The sequence below is a fragment of the Carcharodon carcharias genome, chromosome 14 (genome assembly GCF_017639515.1).
Source record: "Carcharodon carcharias isolate sCarCar2 chromosome 14, sCarCar2.pri, whole genome shotgun sequence".
Taxonomy (NCBI): Eukaryota; Metazoa; Chordata; class Chondrichthyes; order Lamniformes; family Lamnidae; genus Carcharodon; species Carcharodon carcharias.
Window position 1 is genome coordinate 118,859,165 of NC_054480.1, and position 22,321 is coordinate 118,881,485.

General features: G+C 39.5%; 1 protein-coding gene across 4 annotated transcripts in view; it reads right to left on the reverse strand.

Moving 5' to 3' along the window:
• Nucleotides 1–22,321, reverse strand: part of LOC121287198 (ran-binding protein 3-like) — a 110,735-nt gene that overhangs the window by 67,560 nt on the left and 20,854 nt on the right. For all 4 annotated transcript variants that reach the window (XM_041204847.1, XM_041204849.1, XM_041204846.1 and 1 more), the window contains exons 3-5: nt 21,841–21,885; nt 15,009–15,045; nt 14,533–14,622 (exon numbers count right to left, since the gene is read on the reverse strand). In XM_041204847.1, coding sequence (XP_041060781.1) covers nt 14,533–14,622; nt 15,009–15,045; nt 21,841–21,885 — 172 coding nt within the window. The remainder of the gene's footprint in view (nt 1–14,532; nt 14,623–15,008; nt 15,046–21,840; nt 21,886–22,321) is intronic.

Here is a 22,321-nt window from a genome sequence, read left to right on the forward strand (position 1 = left end):
TAGGTCACACCAATTTTAACAATCCCTAATTCTGCAGGTTACCCAGCAATGGCTCTTCCTTTCAAAGAGTATTGAGATTTTAAGGTCATTGAAGAGCACTGCAGACAGCGTCAGTGGCATGAACAAATGGTTATCGGCCAGGGCAATATATTAATCCTGCAACATACTCTTACCTGAATCACCAAACAATGGTACAACATACTGAAGGGGAATAACTTTGTCAACATTTGTTTATCTATCACGTCCTAGAAAGTCACAGTTGAGCCAAATTGGGCCAAACAGGTGACAAATTCAGAATTTAATTCCAAAACCCACCTTAATCTTAGAATACTAATGATTTCTCTCATTTGATTAAGAGTCTGATCTGGGACCTCTGATGAGGTAATCTGTTGAGTAATTGGCAAAATAGTGCATTTTAATTAAACTGGTCATGTTTAACATGCCGCATGACTAAATTTCAACAAGAGATCACATAGGTCGAAGAAAAATTTGGATTTTAAATTAGTCTGCTTATCAAAAAATTTCTTTCAAGTGTTTTCAATAAAGCGCAGAAATGGAACCCCCATAACTGCTGTAGGATTCAGTGCGAGAATCTGAAGTTACTGAAAATGATGAATGTGCCAGCAACTAAGAGACCAGTTCTGAAGAAAGATGAAGGTCCAGTAAAAAAAATAGAACTTTCCATATTTTAGGTAGCAGCCTTCTCATTCGCTGAAGAAAGTTCAACCATATACAACCTCCAAAGTTCCTCCATCCACCGATAACAGATAATTAAAGAGGAAGATCATTTGTCCTATCATAATTCATCAAATGGCCTTAAAAGTGCTCTCATTGAAGTACCCAATGCACTAGGCCGTAAAGAAGTGCGTAGGTGTGCATAAATCTAAATGGTATTGTGATGGCCTTTGACCTGGAAGTAGTAACAGTAAGGAAAATGTGTAATTACTTTAAAGTTTGAGGAATCTGTAATTGCTTTTAAAAATGTTTGAAATGGACTTTTAACAGTTTGTGTCAATTATAATTGTTAGATAATAAGAAACACAGGTCCATATGACCTTGCAACACTCTGGAAACAGTATTAACAGGAAGGAAGATTAAATACAGAGGCAAGCAGAAAAAGAGAAAAGAGCTGGAGGCAGGAGGTGGTCAGCAAGCCAAGTTTCAGAGCTAGATTTCCAAATGGTTGGAAGGCACCGCTGTAACGTTTACTCCCGAGTATTTGAATGCCCAGAACCAGTCATACCGTTGAAGGTAAAGGCAGCTCTGATAGATCAACACTACCAGGTCCGGAACCAGATTCCGGAAAAAAGTGCTCCGCTGTGCAGAAGATTGCACGGTCAGAAACCTGTTTATTCGGAAGCTGCTGCCTGCAGAGAATCGGCCAAGTCCTTGAAGGAAAAGGAATGGAATTCTGCCCAAGGATGATGTGATCTTGGAAGAACTTGTGGCTCAAATTATTGCCATTCAGGTGGAGTCGACTGTCTTCCAAATTTGTGAGATCTGTGTTGTATCTGCTGTTCCATTTGTAATTTTCAGTTTGTACTGACCATGATTTACCAGTTAATTGATCATTCATTTGCTATGACCCTGATTCGTGTTAAAAGTAAAAGTTATAAAAAGTAAAATTTTTTTGGTAATTTTTTTATTTGGGAGTCATTCGATAAATCTTGGAGTAGGTAGCGCAGAGGCCAGCCTACAGCTCAACAGACTACAACTTCTACAGAGTATTTAACTCAGGAATTTGGTGAGTGTGGGAATTCAGCTCAGTGAGGAAAGAGGTGGTATTCTGGACTTTTATATGACAGGGAGTGCTCCGAAAGAGGGACTGAGAGATGAGGTCTAGTGTTTTCAATAGAGCGCATTAATTAGGTGAGCAGGTAGGAAAGTGGTTGATGAGCATTACAGCTTTATTTTCTCTAAACTAGGGAAATAGGTTAAACTAAGATTGGGGAAATAGAAATACTAAACAAAATTTATAGCTTATAGTTAAACCACTTAATATGACTACAAAAAATAGGTGAGTAATGTTGCAAAACTTGAAATGTTAATTCATTAAAATACAAAAGAGATGGCAGGGCAGGTGATGCAGCTGTAGTGTGTAGGAACTGGTGGACACCATTGTGAAGCACAGCAACTACAAATGCAGCAAGTGTCTATAGTTGGTGAGTTGGAGTCTGAGCTTCAGCCATTGTGATGTATCAGGGAGGGAGAAAGCTACTGGGACATTTTGTTCCAGGAGGCAGTCACCCCCCCTTAGGTTAAGTACTTCAGGTTTGATGTGTGTTCAGGGGCAGGAGTGATGCAGATACAGGGATCCTGAAGGTAGCATTGGAGGAGTCTCAGCCCTTGTACATGTCCAACAAGTACAAGGTTCGTGCAGTCTGTATGAACGAAAGTAGGAACTGCAGGAGGATGAGCAAACTGATCACTGCACTCTGGCATGGGGACCATTCAAGTTGGGGGAGTGAAAAGGAATGTAGGGGACAATATAGTTCTTGGGATAGATACTGTTCTCTGCAGCCAATTGTGAGTCCCGAAGGCTATATTGCCTGCCTGGTGCCAGTAATAAATACATCTCATCAAGACTAGAGGGGAACTTGGAGCGATAGGGAAGGATCCAGTTGTCGTGGTCTACGTGAGTACCAACAACATAGACAGGACTAAAAATAAATAAGCTCCACTAAAGGAGCACAAGCAGCTAGCGGTTAAATTAAAAAGCAGAATCATAAAAAAATTTTGGGCTACTACCTGAGCCATGAGCAAATTGGCATTGGGTAAATAAGATGAGAGATGAATGCATGGTTCAAAGATTGGTGTGGGAGAAATGGGTTTCAGGTGATAGGAAATTTAGAAAGGTAAAAGTACAAGAAAATAGTGCAAAGTAGGATTAATGGTAACGATAACCAGGCTGTGACAGGAAGGGACAGAGCGTACAAAGATGCACCTGCAAATAGGGTGAGAGTAGGGACAAATAGTGAAATACATAATTAAATGCTCGTTATTTGAATGCACACAGCATTCGTAAGAACGTTTGCTAGATTAATTCCTGGGATAAAGGGGTTGCCTTACGAGGAAAGATTGGTCAGATTGCGCCTATACTCATTGGAGTTTAGAAAAATGAAAGGTGACCTTATTGAAACATAAGATTCTGAGGGGGGTTGACAGGGTAGATGTTGAGAGGATGTTACCCCTCATGGATGAATCTAGAACTTGGGGTGAGAGTTTCAGAATAAGGATGCTCCCATTTAAGATGGAGCTAAGGAGGAATTTCTTCTCAGAGGGCTGTTAATCTTTGGAATCCCCTTCCCCAGAGAGCAGTGGAGGCTGGATCATTGAATATATTCAAGGCTGAGTTCGACAGATTTCTGATCAACAAGGGAGTCAAGAGTTATGGGGTGGTCAGTCAGGAAATTGGAGTTGAGGCCACGGTCAGGTCAGTCACAATCTTATTAAATGACAGAGAAGGCTCAAAGAGCAAAATGGCCTTCCACTGCTCCTATTGCTTATGTTCTTATCTATTTGGTTCTTGAATGATTCAAAATTTTCCCCCTCCCCTTCTCTATCAGAAGGAAATTCCGCATACTGAAGACCTCATTGGGGCGGCAAACCTGTAGAAGTCCTGATGGTTTTCCAGCTGAAGTTTTCAAAGCTGGTAGGCTTTCGCCAAGCACTCCATGCACTCATCCTACTGATTTTGGAGGAAAAAGGAACTCACACCTGAGTACAGGAACTTGACAATTGTAACAACAAACTTCGAGGAGGGAGGTAAATCATGCTGTGGAAACTACTGATGTATTTCCCTCTTGTCCATAGCAGGGAAAATCCTTGAACACATTCTCTTTAATTGCTGCCTACTTCTTGCGGCTGAGGAAATCTTTCCAGGCATTCATGACCTATACAGTTTGAGGAGACTGCAGTGTTGTAGCCCACTCTGCACCGAACGTGCAGGCCATTCTCGATCTCGTCAATTCTGCATGCAATAAATTTGGCCTGTGTTTCAATGTTGTTAAAACAAAATTCATATCAACCCACACCTGGTCAGTCAAATATTCCACCTCCAATATATGTTGAAGGAGAGACTTTGCAATATGTTGAACACTTGCCATATCTTGAGCACTTGCCATATCTTGGCAGCCACCTCTCTCAAAAGGTCACCATTAACGAGCAGATCCAACACCAGGTCAGCTGCGTCAGCTCAGCCTTCTACAAACTACAGCAGTGTCAAAAAACAGCTCCACAAGTCAACAAAAGTACTTGTGTAGTGTAGTTGGTGTCACCACACTTCCGTTCTGCAGTGAGACTTGGAATGTGTACCAGTGACACATAACAGCACTAGAGAAATTCAAAGCAATGCCTTTGCCACATCCTCTGGATTCAATAGGAAGACAATCCAACAAACATTAGTGACCTTTGAAGCTAGCTCCACAACCATTCAGGCAAAACTCCTGCAAAATTAACTTTAATAGACTGGACACTGTCCAGATGGCCCAAAAGCATCTCTCCCCTGCCAGATCCTGTTTTCACAACTCTCAAATGACCGATGTACCAGGGGAAGACAAAAACAAATCTTCAAAGATACTCTGAAGCTCTCCTTGAAGCGTGGCAGCATTTACATTAATGACTGGGAGGAGCTCGCTATTAATCTTTCAAAATGGCATTAACCTGTCGATCAAGCTGCATCATGCTTTGAGTCACAATGTTGTAATGATGAGACGGCAGGGAAGGAAAGAAAAGAAAGCAAATTCTACACTCCAGATCCCACTGCCTCATGGAACATCCTGCACCATGCGCCTAAAGGTCTGTGGGTCAAGTTCAGTCACATCAAGACCATGGCAGAAACTCACGAGCCTGAGTAGATATCATCCTCGAATCGAAGGACAGCAGCTAACATTCCATGTACTGAATTTGACTATCCGTAATTTGAACTACTGTACCAGTCCTACGCTCACAACCTCATTTAAAGTAGTTATACTGAAGTTACCTATTCTTTGCTGTTTATTGTCTTATATACCTCTTTCTTTAAGATTACCTCTCATGACACATTCTTTCAAGGCTATAAACCTCAATGTTCTCCAATCTCTTCTCATAAGTCAGACTTACAACATAATAGTTAGCTTAGCCTTGCTGCTCTTCTCTGCACTGCTCCCAATATTTGAATTCCAACAGTGTGTCTCAGTAAGCACAACTGAATAAAGTATTCAAGGTGTGGAGCGGTTTCTACACTTTAGTCAAGTCATTCTCCTCTTTCACCACTCAGTTCCACTGATTCACAGCTACACTCTAACTGGATCCTCAATTTTCATCTATTGAGGCAGCAAAGATATGCATTTATATACCACCTTAACACAAAAAAAAGTCAAGATGCTTAATAATTACATAACTAAAGCAAATACCAAGCCAACAGAGAAGAAATTAAGAGCGACTAAAAGCTAAGTCGAACAATTGGGTTTTGAAGAGCTTTTTTAAAATGGAGACAGAGGTGCAAAGGTTTAGGAAGTTTCTAAGAGTCAAACCAAAGGAGCTGAAGGCTCTGTCACCAAAGGTAAGGCAAAGGGGAGAAGGATGTATATGAGGAAGGAGCTAGAGGAATAGGAGGAAATTTCAGAGGGGATACAAAGCTTTGGAAGGATTTATAGATGAGTGCAAGGATTTTCAATTAAATTCCTTGGGGGATAGGGAGCCTGTGTAGATCAGCAACAATTGACATTCGAACAGGGCATAGTGTGGGCCAGGATAATAACTGCAGTAACTGTTTCAGCCAAGGTGAAATTTAATACAAGGAGGATAACTGGAGACAAGCAAGGAGAGGATAGAAATGCCTTCTGCTCCCTAAACTCCATGTTCAAGAAGGCCCTCCTAAAAATGTCTTCAACAAAGATTTTGCTCACCCCCCTTTAATACTTGCTTCTTCAGCTCTTTCATCACCTTTTCCTTAAACCACTGTGAACATCTTGGGAATTTTTCTATCTAGAAGTGCTTTATAAATACATGCTGCTGTTGATAACGCTAGACAAGCAGTTGAACAGCATAAAGGGAATTGAGAGATCTGGGGCTGGATTTTATGGCAACTCCCACCAAGCATGTTTTTGGCAGGGTGGGGGGCACGTTAAACTTGACGGATGGCTAGTCCACTGCCTTCTCACCCGCCCTAGTCCTCATAAAATGGTAGGTGAATGGGCACTGAAATAGGCACCCTGTCAGCCACTTTTTACAAAAATAATTAAAGAGCAATTGAGCTTATTAACAAGCTAATTGACCCAAATTATGTGCTGCCCACGCCATAATACGACTGGTGTGGCCAGGTGGGAGGGAGTTAGAATTGTTCTTTAAACACTAGTTAAAAGGTGGAAAGGTACAGTGGGCAGGTATGTCTTTGCGGGGTGCCTTGTGCTTATTGGGGCAGCCACACCATTCCACCCCCCTACCAACATGAGGTCTCCCCTATGTGCCTCCCTGCCTGGCCTCAAAATCCCATCCCCAACCCCCTTCCATCCCTCGGGTACTTGAGCGCTTCCCGCTCTAAAAGCCTGGGACTCACCATCCGAGGTCCATTTTTCATCTTCCCGGGGCCTGCTTGCAGTCTCAGTATTACCCACTACTGAGTTCTGGCGCTGTTGGGGCTACTCAAGCTGCTGGCCAACTATTGACGGCAGGACAAAGTCTCATTCTCTGCTCATTTAAGCCACCCCCAGAATGTTACTGCTGCGGGGTGGTTTTTTTAAAATAAAGTTGATTACTTTAAAACAGACTTTTGTAACGGGGGGGAAGAACGTGAGCAATACACCCCTGTAAAATTCAGCCCCTAGTCTCTCAACTCTCAGACTGCTACAAGATGGCAGCCTAGCAGCTCTGAAACAGACCAGTCTAATTTCAATGCAACTGTCAACCAGTAATCGTCAATAGTCCCAACCCAAACGTGTAACTTCAAATAAACACCGGAAAAAAAAATTAAAGGTCCAAAAAGCATAATCAAATCCCGAAGTGCGAAAAAGATTATATACCAAGGTAAAGTAAGATAGAATTGTCAAGTGAGTGAGAGAGACAGAGACACAAAGAGTGGATAATGCAGAGAGAGAAAGAGAAAAGGAGACATATATTTAAAGTTTGGCAGAAGTATTAGAGCAGATTTGAGGAGAATATTCTCACCCAGAGGGTTTGTAGGGGTCTGAAAGTGACACCCTGAAAGGGTGGCAGAGGCAGAAACACTTATTGCATTTCAAAAATACTTTGATATGCACTTGAAGTGCCACAACCTACAAGGCTATGGACCCGGAGCTGAAAAGATCAGCTGGGTCTCTCTTTTTCAGCCAGCACAAACATGTCAAATGGCTTCCTTCTGTGCCATAAATTAGCAATATTTTTATGGTCAACCAAACAAAAAAAACTCTGTATAGGTAGTAGGCCAATAAATTATATTGTTGACATGGAGTCAAAAAATATATTGTCTTGAATGAAGCATTGTACCTTGGAATTTATTACATATTTTGTAATAGTAATGGATATCTTGTGGCTTTGTTCATTAAAAAATACAAGCTAGAGCACAGAAAAATGTAGCACACAAAGTTTCTATTTTAGCTACGATAGATGCACTGCATGCAATTAAAGTAAATTCTATTCTTTCTATGATTCTATAAATATCAGGCATGGCTCAGTTGGGAGCACTCTCATCTGTGAGTCAGGAGGTTTGGGTTTAAGTTGCAATCTAGATACCTGGATCACAAAATCCAAGCTGATGCTTCAGTGCAGTACTGCAGGTGCTATCTTTCCAATGCAATATTAAACCAAAGTCCCGTTTGCCATGTTAGGTGGATGTAAAGGGTCCTAAGCCTCTCAGGGCGGAGCTCTCCTAGATCTCCTGGCCAATATTCATCCTTAACCAATATCATTTTAAAAAAGATTATTTGGTCATTATCTCATTGTTGTTAGTGCTCATTACCTCATGGCTATATTTAAATTGGCTGCTGCTTTATAAAAGTAACTACACTTCAAAAGTACATCACTGGTTGTAAATGCCCTGAGGTCATGAAAGGTGCTATACAAATGCAAGTCTTTCTTCTTTCAAGAAGGTGATAAGTATTTGAAAACAAAGAGAAACAGAATTTGTTGGTTTGTTTGAGGTGAGAGTGACTGCCCTTGACATGAAAACAGCATTTGACAAGATTGTGGCAACAAGGAGCCCTAGCAAAGCTGGAATCAATGGGAATCAGAGAGAAAACTCTCCACAAGTTGGAGTCATATCGAGCACAAAAGAAGATGGTTATGGTCGTTGGAGGTCAGTCATCTCAGCTCCAGGACATCATTGCAGGAGTCTCTCAGGGTAGTATCCTTAGCCCAAACATCTTCAGTTGCTTCATCAATTACCTTCTTTCCTCATAAGGTTAGAAGTGGGATGTTCGTTGATGACTGCACAATGTTCAGCACCATTCACAACTCTTCAGATTCTGAAACAGCCCATGTCCAAATGCAGCAAGGCCTGGACAATATCCAGGCTTGGGCTGACAAGTGGCAAGTAACATTCGTAGCACACAAGTGCCAGGCAATGACCATCTCCAACGAGAAGGAATCCAACCATCGCCCCTTGATGTTCAATGGCATTACCATCACTGAATCTCCCACTATCAACATCCTGGGCGGTTACCATTGACCAGAAACTGAGCTGGACTAGTCATATAAATACTGTGGCTACAAGTGTAGATCAGAGGCTAGGAATCCTGAATAACTCACCTCCTGACTCCCCAAAGCCTGTCCACTATCTGCAAGGTACAAGTCAGGAGTGTGATTGGATACTCCCCACTTGCCTGGGTGAATGCAGCTCCCACAATATTGGCACCACGTCCACAAGCATTCACTCCCTCCACCACTGACAGTAGCAGCATTATGTACAACCTACAAGATGCACTGCAGGAATTCACCAAGGCTGCTTAGACAGCACCTTCCATACCCATGACCACTGCCATCTAGAAGAGCAAGGGCAGTAGATAGATGGGAACACCACCACCTGGAAGTTCCCCTCCAAGTCACTCACCATCCTGACTTGGAAATATATCACCTTTCCTTCACTGTCGCTGGGTCAAAATACCACAACTCCCTCCTTAACAGCACTGTGGGTATACCTATACCACATGGACTACAGTAGTTCAAGAAGGCAGCTCACCACCACCTTCTCAAGGCAGCAAGGAATGGTCAATAAATGCTGGCCCAGCCAATGAAGCCAACGTCCCTTGAATGATTTTTTAAAAAATTTGAATAAACAGCTCCAGTTGAACACCTGGCAACAGAGCTTGTGCAATGGCTGAAAGGCCTCATTCTGTGTTGTAATTTGTTTGATTCCATGATCCCAAGAAGTATAGCTTCGGCCCCTCAAGCCTGCTTCGTCATTAAATAAGATCATGGCTGATCTGATTGTAACCTCAACCCCACATTCCTGCCTACCCAATAACGTTTTAACCCCTTGTTAATCAAGAATCTATCTAACTCTGCCTTAAAAAAATATTCAAAGACCCTGCTTCCACTGCCTTTTGAGGAAGAGTGTTCCAAAGACTCACGACCCTCAGAAAAAAATTCTCCCTGTCTCTGTCTTAAATGAGCGACCCCTTATTTTTAAACTCGTTCAAGATTCTCCCACAGGAGGAAACATCCTCTCCACATCCACCCTGTCAAGACCCCTCAGGATCTTAAAGGTTTCAATCAAGTCACCTCTTACTCTTCTAAACTCCAGTGGTTACAAGCCTAACCTGTCCAATCTTTCCTCATAAGACAACCTGCCCATTCCTGGTATTAGGCTAGTAAACCTTTTCTGAACAGCTTCTAATGCATTTACATATTTCTTAAATAAGGAGGCCAGTACTGTACACAATATTCCAGATGTGGTCTCACCCAGTGCCCTGTACAACTGAAGCATAACCTCCCTACTTTTGAAATCAATTCCCCTCACAATAAATGATAACATTCTATTAGCTTTCCTAATTACCTGCTGTACCTACATACTAGTCTTTTGTGGTTCATGCACTCAGATCCCTCTGAATCTCAGGGCTCTGCAATCCCTCATCTTTTAGATAATAAGCTTATTTTTTATTCTTCCTGCCAAAATGGACAATTTCATATTTGTCCACATTACACTCCAGTTGCCAGATCTTTGCCCACTCACTTAACCCATGTCTCTTTGTAGCTTCCTCATGTCCTCTTTACAATTTACTTTCCTACCTATCTTTGTATCATCAGCAAATTCCTTCAGTCCCTTCATCCAAGTCACTTAGAAAAAGTTGAAGCACCAGCACTGATCCCTGTGGCACACCATCCGTCACATCCTGCCAACCAGAAAAATACCCATGCCAACTCTCTGCTTCCTGTTAGCTAGTCAATCTTCTATCCATGCCAATACGCTACCCCCAACACCATGAGTTTTGGTTTTCCACAACGACCTTTAATGTGGCACTTTATCAAATGCCTTCTGGAAATCTAAGTACATCCACAGCACATAAGATTCCTTCAAAGAACTCCAATAAATTGGTTAAACATGATTTCCCTTTCACAAAACCATGTTGAGTCTGCCTGATTGCCTTGAATTTTTCTAAGTGTCCTGTTATAATATCTTTAATAATAGCTTCCAACATTTTCCCTGTGACAGATGTTAGGCTAACTGGTCTGTAGTTTTCTGCTTTCTGTCTCCCCAACTTTTTGAATAAAGGGGTTACATATGCTATTTTCCAATCTAATAGAACCTTCCCCGAATCTAGGGAATTTTGGAAAATTAAAACCGATGCATCAACTATCTCACTAGCCACTTCTTTTAAGACCTTAGGATGAAGTCCCTCACGACCTGGAGATTTGTCAGCCTGCAGCCCCAACAATTTGCTCAATACCACTTCCCTGGTGATTGTAATTTTCCCGAGTTCCTCCCTCTCATTTCCTGTTTTACAGCTATTTCTGAGGCGTTACTTGTGTCCTCTATAGTAAAGGCCAAAGCAAAATACTCGTTTAATTCATCTGCTATCTCCCTACTTTCCATTATCAATTCCCCACACTCACTTTCTATAGTACCAACGCTCACTTTTCTTGGTTAAATATCTATAGAAACTCTTACTATCCATCTTTATATTATTAGCTAACTTTCTCTCATACCCTAATATTTCCCTCCTTATTAATCTTTTTGTCATTCTTTGCTGTTCTTTATATTCTTTCCAATCTTCTGATCTGCCAACCATCTTTGCGTAATTACATGCTTTTTCTTCAAGTTTGATACTGTCCTTAACTTTTTTAGTTAACCACGAATGGTGGGCCCGCTCCTTGGAATTTTTCTTTCTCAGAGGAAAGTATCTATTCTGTGTATACTGAAATATCCTTTTAAATGTCTGCCACTGAACTATCCCTTAACCTTATTTGCCCGTTCACTTTGACTAGCTCCACTTTCATGCCCTCATAATTGCTCTTCTTTAATTTTAAAATACGAGGCTTGGGCACACCCGTTTCTCCCTCAAAATGAATGTAAAATTCAATCAAATTATGATCACTGCTACCTAGGGGTGCCTTCACTATGAGGTTATCAATTAATCCTATCTCATTGCTCAATACCAGGTCTGGTATAGCATGCTCTCTGGTTGGCTCCAGAACATGCTATTCTAATAAACTAACCTGAAAACATTCTATAGGCTCTTCATCTACGCTACCTTTGCCCATCTGATTTTTCAAGTCTATATGTAGATTAAAATACCCCATGGCTGAGATGGTAAAACATCATTTTGTCTAGTGCAAGGCTCAAGTGAACAAAGCCATGCTTTCCAAGCATCAGTCATACACTAATATATGCTGTCCAACAACTTCTGTTGCTCAAAGAAATGGCCACATTTCTGCAAACAATCAAAAGCAGTAAAATTGTGTGGATATCACATTTTAAGATTTCAACCTCACTATCCTGACCTTACCATTTTGCACAACTGATCTTCGGTCAGAAAGAAATATTCAAACACTGAAGACAAGAAATTCACATACAGTAACCTATTCTAAGAGCTACACTCTCAAACAAAGGAATCTCTCTCATGTTTCTATTCTTCTACACTGAACAATCTGGCTTGCAAGGTAAACTAACATACAGCTCCAGCACACCTGAGTTTTACTCTTCAAATATAAAGTTAATTTTTGATTGCTCTATCCAAACCTTCTGAAGAATCAATAGCTTTGAGGGAGACAACCTAAAAATACACCCCAGCCCCAGGAGAACATTATGACTGACTGAAGCTATTTTAAGGTTGTATAACAAGTGAAGATTCTCCATTTGAGGATAATAGCTCCATGTTGATGACTATCTTCCTGGAGAAGTGCATACAAGCTTTGCATACAAAGTATGCCTGATGGCAAGGTAGCATAGACATCAGCTCTGACAGTTAGAAATACTCCAGGCAGAATGTACAGAAGATGAAGTCAGCTGCAGCCATGCTCCAGCAGAAAAAGACATTCCTGATGTATTAAACATTCAGCACCAAGGTTTAGAAACAATTTTATCTTCAAAGTCATACCAGAGAAACAATAATTTATAATAACAGAATAGAAAACTAGTTCAGGAAATGCTCATTTTCTTCTTAGAAAAGAAGAAAACAAATAGTAAACTGGGCTATATTTATGCATCAAATGAATAGGGGAAATTGCAAGATATCACAAAGCAAGCTTTTAGAACGAGGTGCAATTTTCCTTCATTTGACAAGCACCCTATCCACTGTAGTAGGTTTGTTCAATTACAATGAACTGGCCTAATATTAAGTATACACAAGGTGAGAAAAACATCTTCCAAATCAAAATATATACATGCGCATGCATACACATTGGGGGAGGGGGATAAAAGAAAGCATGAGTAATTAACTCAGTCAGTCATTACTCAAAATGAGCACTTCCAACATGCAGCTGGAATTCTGGACTGAAAATGACCGATTTTGTAATTCCACTTTATACTCAAGATGTCACAGTGCTGCAGATATACTGTATTAATGTGCCTTTTGTTTATTTTCATCAAATTTTTCATACATTTTGGAACATGCATCTTTAAGCCAAATAATTATTTACCAGTAAATATCAGTATAACAATAGAACAAATCATACTTTAAACTTCTAGGTTATTAGCACAAGCTAGTAAATGCATCTCTCTCACCCCAAATGCCATTTTTGCTAATCCATCACCATACCCCCTCATAATCAATTCCCTGTTTGTTTGTGTACACCCAGCTACCTCCCACTTCCTCCTGCTTTAATGAGGAATTAATTTTGCAATGGTGCCAAAAGAATCAGATAGGTAGCTGCACTGAATTGAATATCCAAAGGATAAACTACATATGGTGCATACAGATTCAACAGTCTGCATATAATTCCAGGTTGATTGTAACTCTTTCGAGTACAAACACGTTTCCATCTGTTTCAGATGAAGTTGCATTGTTTCATAGTTTGCCATTGTGAGATTTGAACTCGATCTTGGGGTTACAAGCCCAGTACCATAACCACTTGGTTATTTAGGCCAAGCTGATTGTAACTCTTTCGAGTACAAACCCGTTTCCATCTGTTTCAGATGAAGTTACATTGTTTCATAGTTTTGCCATTGTGAGATTTGAACTCTTGATCTTGGGGTTACAAGCCCAGTACCACAACCACTTGGCTATTTAGGCCAAGCTGATTGTAACTCTTTCGAGTACAAACCCGTTTCCATCTGTATCAGATGAAGTTACATTGTTTCATAGTTTGCCATTGTGAGATTTGAACTATTGATACTCTTTTGAGTAAACCTGTTTCCATCTGTTTCAGATGAAGTTACATTGTTTCATAGTTTGCCATTGTGAGATTTGAACTATTGATCTTGGGGTTACAAACCCAGTACCATAACCACTTGGCTATTTAGGCCAAGCTGATTGTAACTCTTTCGAGTACAAACCCGTTTCCATCTGTTTCAGATGAAGTTACATTGTTTCATAGTTTTGCCATTGTGAGATTTGAACTCTTGATCTTGGGGTTACAAGCCCAGTACCACAACCACTTGGCTATTTAGGCCAAGCTGATTGTAACTCTTTCGAGTACAAACCCGTTTCCATCTGTATCAGATGAAGTTACATTGTTTCATAGTTTGCCATTGTGAGATTTGAACTATTGATACTCTTTTGAGTAAACCTGTTTCCATCTGTTTCAGATGAAGTTACATTGTTTCATAGTTTGCCATTGTGAGATTTGAACTATTGATCTTGGGGTTACAAACCCAGTACCATAACCACTTGGCTATTTAGGCCAAGCTGATTGTAACTCTTGAGTACAAACCCGTTTCCATCTGTTTCAGATGAAGTTACATTGTTTCATAGTTTTGCCATTGTGAGATTTGAACTCTTGATCTTGGGGTCACAAGCCCAGTACCACAACCACTTGGCTATTTAAGCCAAGCTGATTGTAGCCTAATTAATTAAGAATGCATTGTTTAGCCAATGCATAATCCAATTATTGAGCTAATGATCAGAGAAATAGAAAAAAAAATGTTTCAGCAATTGTTCACGTGGAAAAGGAACATACCTGGCTGTGAAGGTGGGAACACCTGTGTGAAAGATGATGATCTCTCTCTTTTAACAGGTGGAGGATAGTTATCATCATCTCTGTCAGAATCTGAAAAAATAAATTACATGGAGAAGGAACAGTGTTTAGAAGTTTAAAGCGTGGCCATCATTGATTAAATACCTAATAACAAATGCAATTTTTTTTAAAAGTTGTAATTACTCTGACTTGCAGCCAAAAATTTACATGCAAGCTACAAGCGCCCTCTAACTGACCTCAGGAATTTAAAATAAACTACAACTGCCTCGGTTTGCTTTTTTAGATAACTTCCCAGAGTATTTTAACAATGAGTTCAAAAGACGGGCTAAGTTTAACATAGCTCCATTTTAGCAACTAAGTATCAACTGTGCTTCAGACTACCTGTGAACAAGAGGATCCAATAGTATGTTTAAACAGACATAATAAAACATGAGAATTAATCAATTGAACACACTTACCTTCTGCATCTTCAGGACTGGAGGCATCCACAGGCCTCTAAAATACAAAAAATGTCTATTATTCTCACAAATTCTCCTGGTTGTGTACATCAATTGTCAGTTATTTTTAAAATAAACTTCCCCCTGCCACATATCAATGTGAGACAGCAGTGTTATAATCAAAAATAAAAAAAACAATAATTTAAAAGACTAATTATGAAAGCCAAAGACCTAGTAGTTAAGCAATCATTATTCATTTGAGGCTAAGTTACTACAGCCGCTGAGTATTTTTTATAAATTAAATGCCATCATAAATGTAATAAAAGGTCCAAATAACATAGTCAGGCACCTGATGCCTTGAGGATTCTATAGTTTGAATCAAGTTCAGTTCCTTTATTTTCGCTCAATCCTTTGCATATTCAGTGGCATCACTGAAATTTCAGTAAAATACAACTGTGGCAACAGTTCTGGACTGATAAATACTTTGCACAGATTTTGACCCACCACGTGACCTATTTCTACACAGAACATTTTCAGCTCTACAATGTGAAGTGTCAACACTTGATGCAATAAATTATTACATGACATTATTTAATATATTTCAGAGCTTGAGAAATCAGTGATATTTCAAGCATAAAGAATAGCAAATGCATCTGTCACCAACAAAATAAGGCACAAAGCTGGTCATTACAACAGGTTAGCTACGCATCCATACTGGAAAAATGTTGACCGCAAGATGGGATGATACAAATGCACAGCTAAAAAGCGCTGGTATCATCAAAGCAGTCAGCAAAGTTTCAGAAGCAACACAGTGCACTGTGCAAACCTCCTGGTCTTTTTTTAGATGAACAAAGCTAGTGGACTTTAAAAAGGAATTTGGCAAAGTTCTTCTTGTGAAGCTAGTTGGTAAAGTTTAAACTGATGGAGTGGCTTACAAGTAAACTACTAAACAATTGAGAATAAGCTTTGTAATGGTCTCCTGGGCTAGCTGTTAAGGTAAAAACTCTGCAGTCAGATAAATGCTGTAATATGGAACTAGATAGATCAAATGACAACCCTCATATGTAATTATCTTTGTGACCAGTAAACAGAGTGGTGATGAAGCATAAAATGTTACATGACAAGAAATAGGCAGTTAGTCATCTAGCTCTAATGAAACAAAGACTTAGCCTCCCAAGTTTCTCTTTATAACGGTAAAACTTTAACCCTCGTAACGTGCCAGTGAATCAAGGCTGCATTTTTTAAATTTCCTTAGTATAATTTTTATAAAGGTACGCTCAAAACTATTTAAAATATCCCAATGCAGCACAACTTCTACAAATTCAAAATTATTTACTTGATCTGGCATTCAACGCCACAAGATGAAACAAGGATCTCGTTTGCTTCTGATAAAAGCAAAAAACTGCGGATGCTGGAAATTTGGCCCGTCCGCAAGCATTATCCAGAACTCCCTGTCACTTGCCATTTCAACACTCCACCCTGCTCTCATGCCCACATGTCTGTCCTTGACTTGCTGCATTGCTCCAATGAAGCTCAATGCAAACTGGAGGAACAGCACCTCATCTTCCAACTAGGCACTTTACAGCCTTCCGGACTGAATATTGAGTTCAACAATTTTAGATCATCAACTCTCTCCATCCCCACCCCCTTTCCGATTTCCCCCGCCTTTTTTTTCCAATAATTTATATAGATTTTTCTTTTCCCACCTACTTGCTTTATTTTTAAATGTATTTCCATCCATTGTTTTATCTCTACCTTTTAGCCTTTTTTGATTCCTTCACCCCATCCCCACTAGGGCTATCTGTACCTTGCTTGTCCTGCTTTCTACCCTTAATTAGCACATTCCTTAGATAATATCATCACCTTCAACACCTCTTTGTCCTTTTGTCTGTGACATCTTTTGGTATCTCCACCTATCACTGGCCCTCTATCCAGCTCTACTTGTCCTATCCCCCCCTTAAACCAGCTTATAATTCACCTCGCTTCTATTTTTACTTAGTTCTGTTGAAGGGTCATTCGGACTTGAAACATTAACCCTGTCCGCAGATGCTGCCAGACCTGCTGAGTTTTTCCAGGTATTTTTGTTTTGTCTTGTTTGCTTCTTTTTGGCCCTATCTATTTATGGTACCATCTTTATTGACCTGTGCATCTGCACACCAAGTTCTCTTTGCTCTTCGACTCTATTTAAAATCTTACAATTTAAGCTTATCCTACTCTTATTTCCAAAAATTACTTAATTTTTCACTGTAAGTCTGGTGACTTACAGAATTTTATAACATTCTATAATTCTGAACAACAGATTATTGGAACACAATGAGTAACCCATCAAGTCTGCGCCAGTGTTTTTTTCCAGGAGTACCTAGTTTAATTCCACTCTTCTCCTTGTTCCTCCGCCTTTTTTAATTATAGTCTTCCAAGAAACCATCCAACTCCTTTTAGAGGAGTTTATGAACTTGACTTCAACAAAAATTTGTGGTAGACAATTCCCATTAAAAAAAATCATTGACAAAGAATTTTTTTTCCAATCTCTCCTTTAATTCTTAAATGTATGCTCTCTATTTACCATCTCACTGGCCAATGGACTCAATCTAGCAAACTGCCAGCACATGCATGTGCTGGATGGCCTTCTGCACTGTAAAAATCGAAGATGCTATTAGCTCTACTGTAACGCTTCATAATCCTGACAATTTAGAATTTTTTTTATACTAGCAAAATTGTCTGAAAGACTGAGAAACATATGCAAAAGCCTCAAGATCCACTACACACAGGTAAAGTCTTTTTCTGGGAATTATGAAATATGTAGAGTCCAAGTTTGTCATCACCTGTTTGGGGTGAATCCTTTCAACAAGGAACCAGTAATTTGTTGATGCCAGTAAATAGTGAGTGCACTGTCGTAAAATCCTGCAAATTATAATCAAATTAACCGAGGAAGCTTTGATCCATAAACCCAACAACTGAAGTGACTCATCTCTATTTTACCACAAAGTTCACAGGGCAAGTTGATAAGGCAATTAAGAAAGTGTGTGGAAATCTTAGCTTTGTAAATATAGGCACTGAATAAAACAACAAGGAAGTCTTGTTGAACCTTCACAGAATTCACAGATCACTGGTTAGGCCTCAGCTGGAGTATTGTGTACAACTCTGGGCATCACATTTTAGGAAGTTAAAGCCTTGGAGAGAACATAAAGGAAGATTACCAGGGATGAAGGACTCCAGTTACATGGAGAGATTAGAATGCACCACCCTTTACTTGAAACAGTGGTAGAAATAGATTCCATAGGAACTTTCAAAAGGCACACAAACATGTAATTGTAGAGGGCTCTAAGGAAAATGCTGGGATGTGGAACTATATTACAGAGCTCCTTAAACACCTGCACAGGTACGGTATGCTTCTTTCTATGTTGTAAAATTAAATATATTTGGAGCTACTATACAGGGTTATTCTACAAAATGCATCCATAAGCATTATCTATTTTGGGAACAGATGACTAGATTAATTAGGATGAAGGCAGTAAATGAAGCTGACCTTAAGCTCACTCATCTAGAAACATCTATAGTCTCTTATGCACTGTTTCTTAAATAATTCCAAACGTTTTGCATGCAAGTCTAATCTAATAGTGGTCACTCTCCACAAGGAAATTTCTTACGAATCTTAAGCTTGTCTTTCACCAGTTTTAACCCATGTAAGGGACATTGTGTCCTGCAGTGACCATTTATCTTGAAGTAAAATTCTCTCCAATAACTTACATATACCAGCCCAGGCACCTTTTTTTCACAACCCTGGGGCAGCTATAAGAAATTCCATAAATATTGCTTGTTACAGTCTTGGAAATACGGAGAAGTGCTCCAGTAGCAAGAACAGATTACGAATACCTCACACCTAATTATCTCGGTAATTTTTAAACTTTGCTCCAGGAATCTGCCCTCTAGCAGCGTATCACACTTTTCTTCCCCTCCTTCCAAGGAGAAAATGGCCACATGCAGCAATGTCTATCTCTAACATCATGACAGCATTTTTACTTGAATCTCAGTCTGTGCTTGTCCTTGAAAACAATCAAGCTTGAATTTATTCCTATGGGCTCTGGAGGTTGCTTCATTAAGAAAAATTACACTGTCATCAACTCTAAGGTCCAAACATAGTTAAGACTAACCTGTGCTGTTGTATCAGAAATTTTGACATGGATCCCAGTTTATCTAGTGCACGCAGTAGCTGCTTGGATTATCATCACAAGAATGAACTCAGTTTAGGCACAGGGAAATGTGGCAATGTAATTTAAAGAAAGACTGACATGAAAAGCAAATATTTCATGAACAAACCAACAGTAGGTCAAATAAAAACAAAGACATGATGAGTAAATTGGTACAGGCAGATCAATTGGTGAAATACTCAGGATCGACTGAAGTACTGAGAAGAAACAATGAAAAGAATTCTGTTAGTAGGTCCAGAAAATAGTGTTGAGCACCAACCAGCATACAATGATGACTAATAATGTGCAGGGTATTTAACGTAAAGTGAGGTAAAGAGGATGATGGTAATCATCAACGACCAAGGACATGGGGAAAGGTATACATAGCATGAACTTAACGGTAAGAAGCAATGGCCAATGAAGAAAAACAAAAACTAGAACTAGTTGTTGGTGAGGACAAATGTAGGGGTTTACGGAAGGCAGTTCCACCTTTCTTCATAGAACCATAGAATGATTACAGCACAAAAGCCCATTGGTTTGTCATGTCCATGCCCGTTCTTGCAAGACCAATTTAGCTAGCCCCCTCTCTGGCCCTTTCTTTGTATCCCTGCAATACTTTTCCCTTCAGGTGCTTATTGAATTTCCTTTTGAAAACGACGATTGAATCTGCCTCCATCGCCTTTTCAACAGTACATTCCAGATCGTAACCACACGCTGCATTAAAAAATAGTTCTTCCTCATGTCACTTTTTTTTGCCAATCACTTTAAATCCGTATCCTCTGGTCCTTGACCCTTCTGCCAGTGGGAATATATTCTATCTTCTATCTGACTCCCCATGACTTTGAGTATCTCTATCAAATCACCTCTCTAGAACAACCCCATCTTCTCCAATCCACCTCTGGAACCATTATTTTCTGCATCTGCTCTAAAGCTTTCATATTCTTCCTGAAGCACAGTACCTAGAATTGGTTGTAAACTCCAGCGGAGGCCAAGCCTGTATTTTTTAAAGATTCATCATAACTTCTTCGCTTTGGTACTGAATACCTCTATTGATAAAGCTCAGATTCCAGTCTGCCTTTTTATCCACTTTCTCAACCTGCCCTACCATGTTTGACGATTTATGCACTTATATCCCCCAGGTATATCTGTTCCTGTAATATGTTGGATCACATCACTTCAGTAATGCCCAATGTAATGACACCATTAAAGCAGTTATTTTCCCAAGACGATAGGTGCTGTCTGCTCATGGTAGATTACTAAATGTCTGAACTTTAAAAACCAAAGCATGGCTTAAAAAATGGGGAAGGAGTATCACTATCATAGAATCACAGTGCAGAAGAGGCCCTTTGGCCCATCGAGTCTGCGCCATCTTGTTACCAACTCTTGCAGGAAAAGAATTAAACTGGCTTTACCCCCCCCAAATTTGTATGCAAACGCTGGACAAACATGTACTTCCCAATAGTAGACTTGTAGATGCTAAATAAATTCAAGCTCTAAAATAATATTTGTACAGAGAGAGAGATGAACCCAAGCAACTTCAGATGCATAAAGGGCTGATACCATTTATATTTTAAAAAGTAAGCTTACTGTCTGATGGAAGAAATCTTGTTACTTATAAAATTGATGAAATTTTGAAAACACCTTAAAAAAGATAAATTATATTGCATACTACAAACTGAAAGAAAAACAGATGCCAAGAACACTGACATTTTCTATCATCATCCTACCAATTCGAGAGTTGCAAACTTGACTGGCTAATAAACGTGGGTCAGATTTTGATGAAAGACTAAGGGCACATGAATGCTGCATATCATTAAGTTGAAAATCAGCCTGAAACTTGGAGAGCAAGAGATACCTGTTGAATTACAAATCACAACAGTAGCTGACTGACTGCTCCACTGTTATGGAAAGTTAAGACTAGTAATTAACAGTGCAAGTACTATTTTAAAATTGTGATAAGTTATAATTACTGCTTGCCAGAAAATAAGCAAACTTACGGAATTTGATTCCTTCAAGTTGTGAATTGTTGTTGGAGATTTTTAAAATGTAAAATATTAGCTTCTTACTTTGTCTTTTTTAAAATCTCTTTCAATCTAATGTTTTCCCTTCTTAAATTCTCTTTCTGTTCATATTTTAACATTGAATTCATCCATGCTAATTCACTCTCCCTGGTCCTTCCTCTGCTTATTTCTCAATCCTTTAATCTACTTGGTTAAAGAGAAATACTGTTGCCCCCTTTTTAATCAAGGTCCCGTTCTGTTCTCAGCGCGCAGTAGCATTAACTTTATGGGCAATATATTTTTTTTTAAAACCTGAACATGCATGGAGGAGTTTAACTAGCACAATGTAATGTGCCAAGCTCAAATAAAAACTGGGACAATTTTTTTAGTGCCCAAGTTAATCTGATTCATATTCCCAGTGCCTCCCTTAAGATAGTCCTGCTTTCTGGACAAGGTTCAATCAGGTAATTCAGCAATTTGCAAAATGCCACCAATATTTGTAAGTTTCTAACCTGTTCCACTAGATTGTGTTCTCTCTCCTGAGCTCCTCTATCTTGCGCTACAGAATCTTAAGCTGAATTATTTCTGATCTCTGGGTTCAATTAACCCAACACTCTCTCATTTCAATCTTGATGTCTTTGAAAAGTTCCTTGTATTTATTGTTACCTTGTTTGATGGCGGTGTAGGCGAGGTCATTGGTTCAAGTTTTTCCTATAAACACAGCAGTTATAAAAAACATTTTTAAAATTCTAAATATAAAAATCAAAATGCAGCACATATTACTTAAACATAATTTAACTTAATACAGTACAATATAAAATTAAAGCATAAGTTAACATGTAGGACACTGGACAATATTTAAACGTTACTTTTTCTCAACAATTTCTTAATTTTCACTCATCCTTCAGTGGGGCATGTTGCACCTTTTGATAACTCATGCAAATATTCAGGTGTAGATATCAAGGAAAAGTGTTGGAAGCTTATCAAACTTCTTGTAGGTTGGGGGTAGTGTGTGAGAGAACATGACAGCTGGGACTGACGCAGTTTTCATCTGTCATCTACGCACAGTTCCAGAAGGTCCCTCAACATCAAACAGCGTCCGAAACCATAGGCAATTCTCTCCTTAATTCAGGGGCGCAGAGGCCAA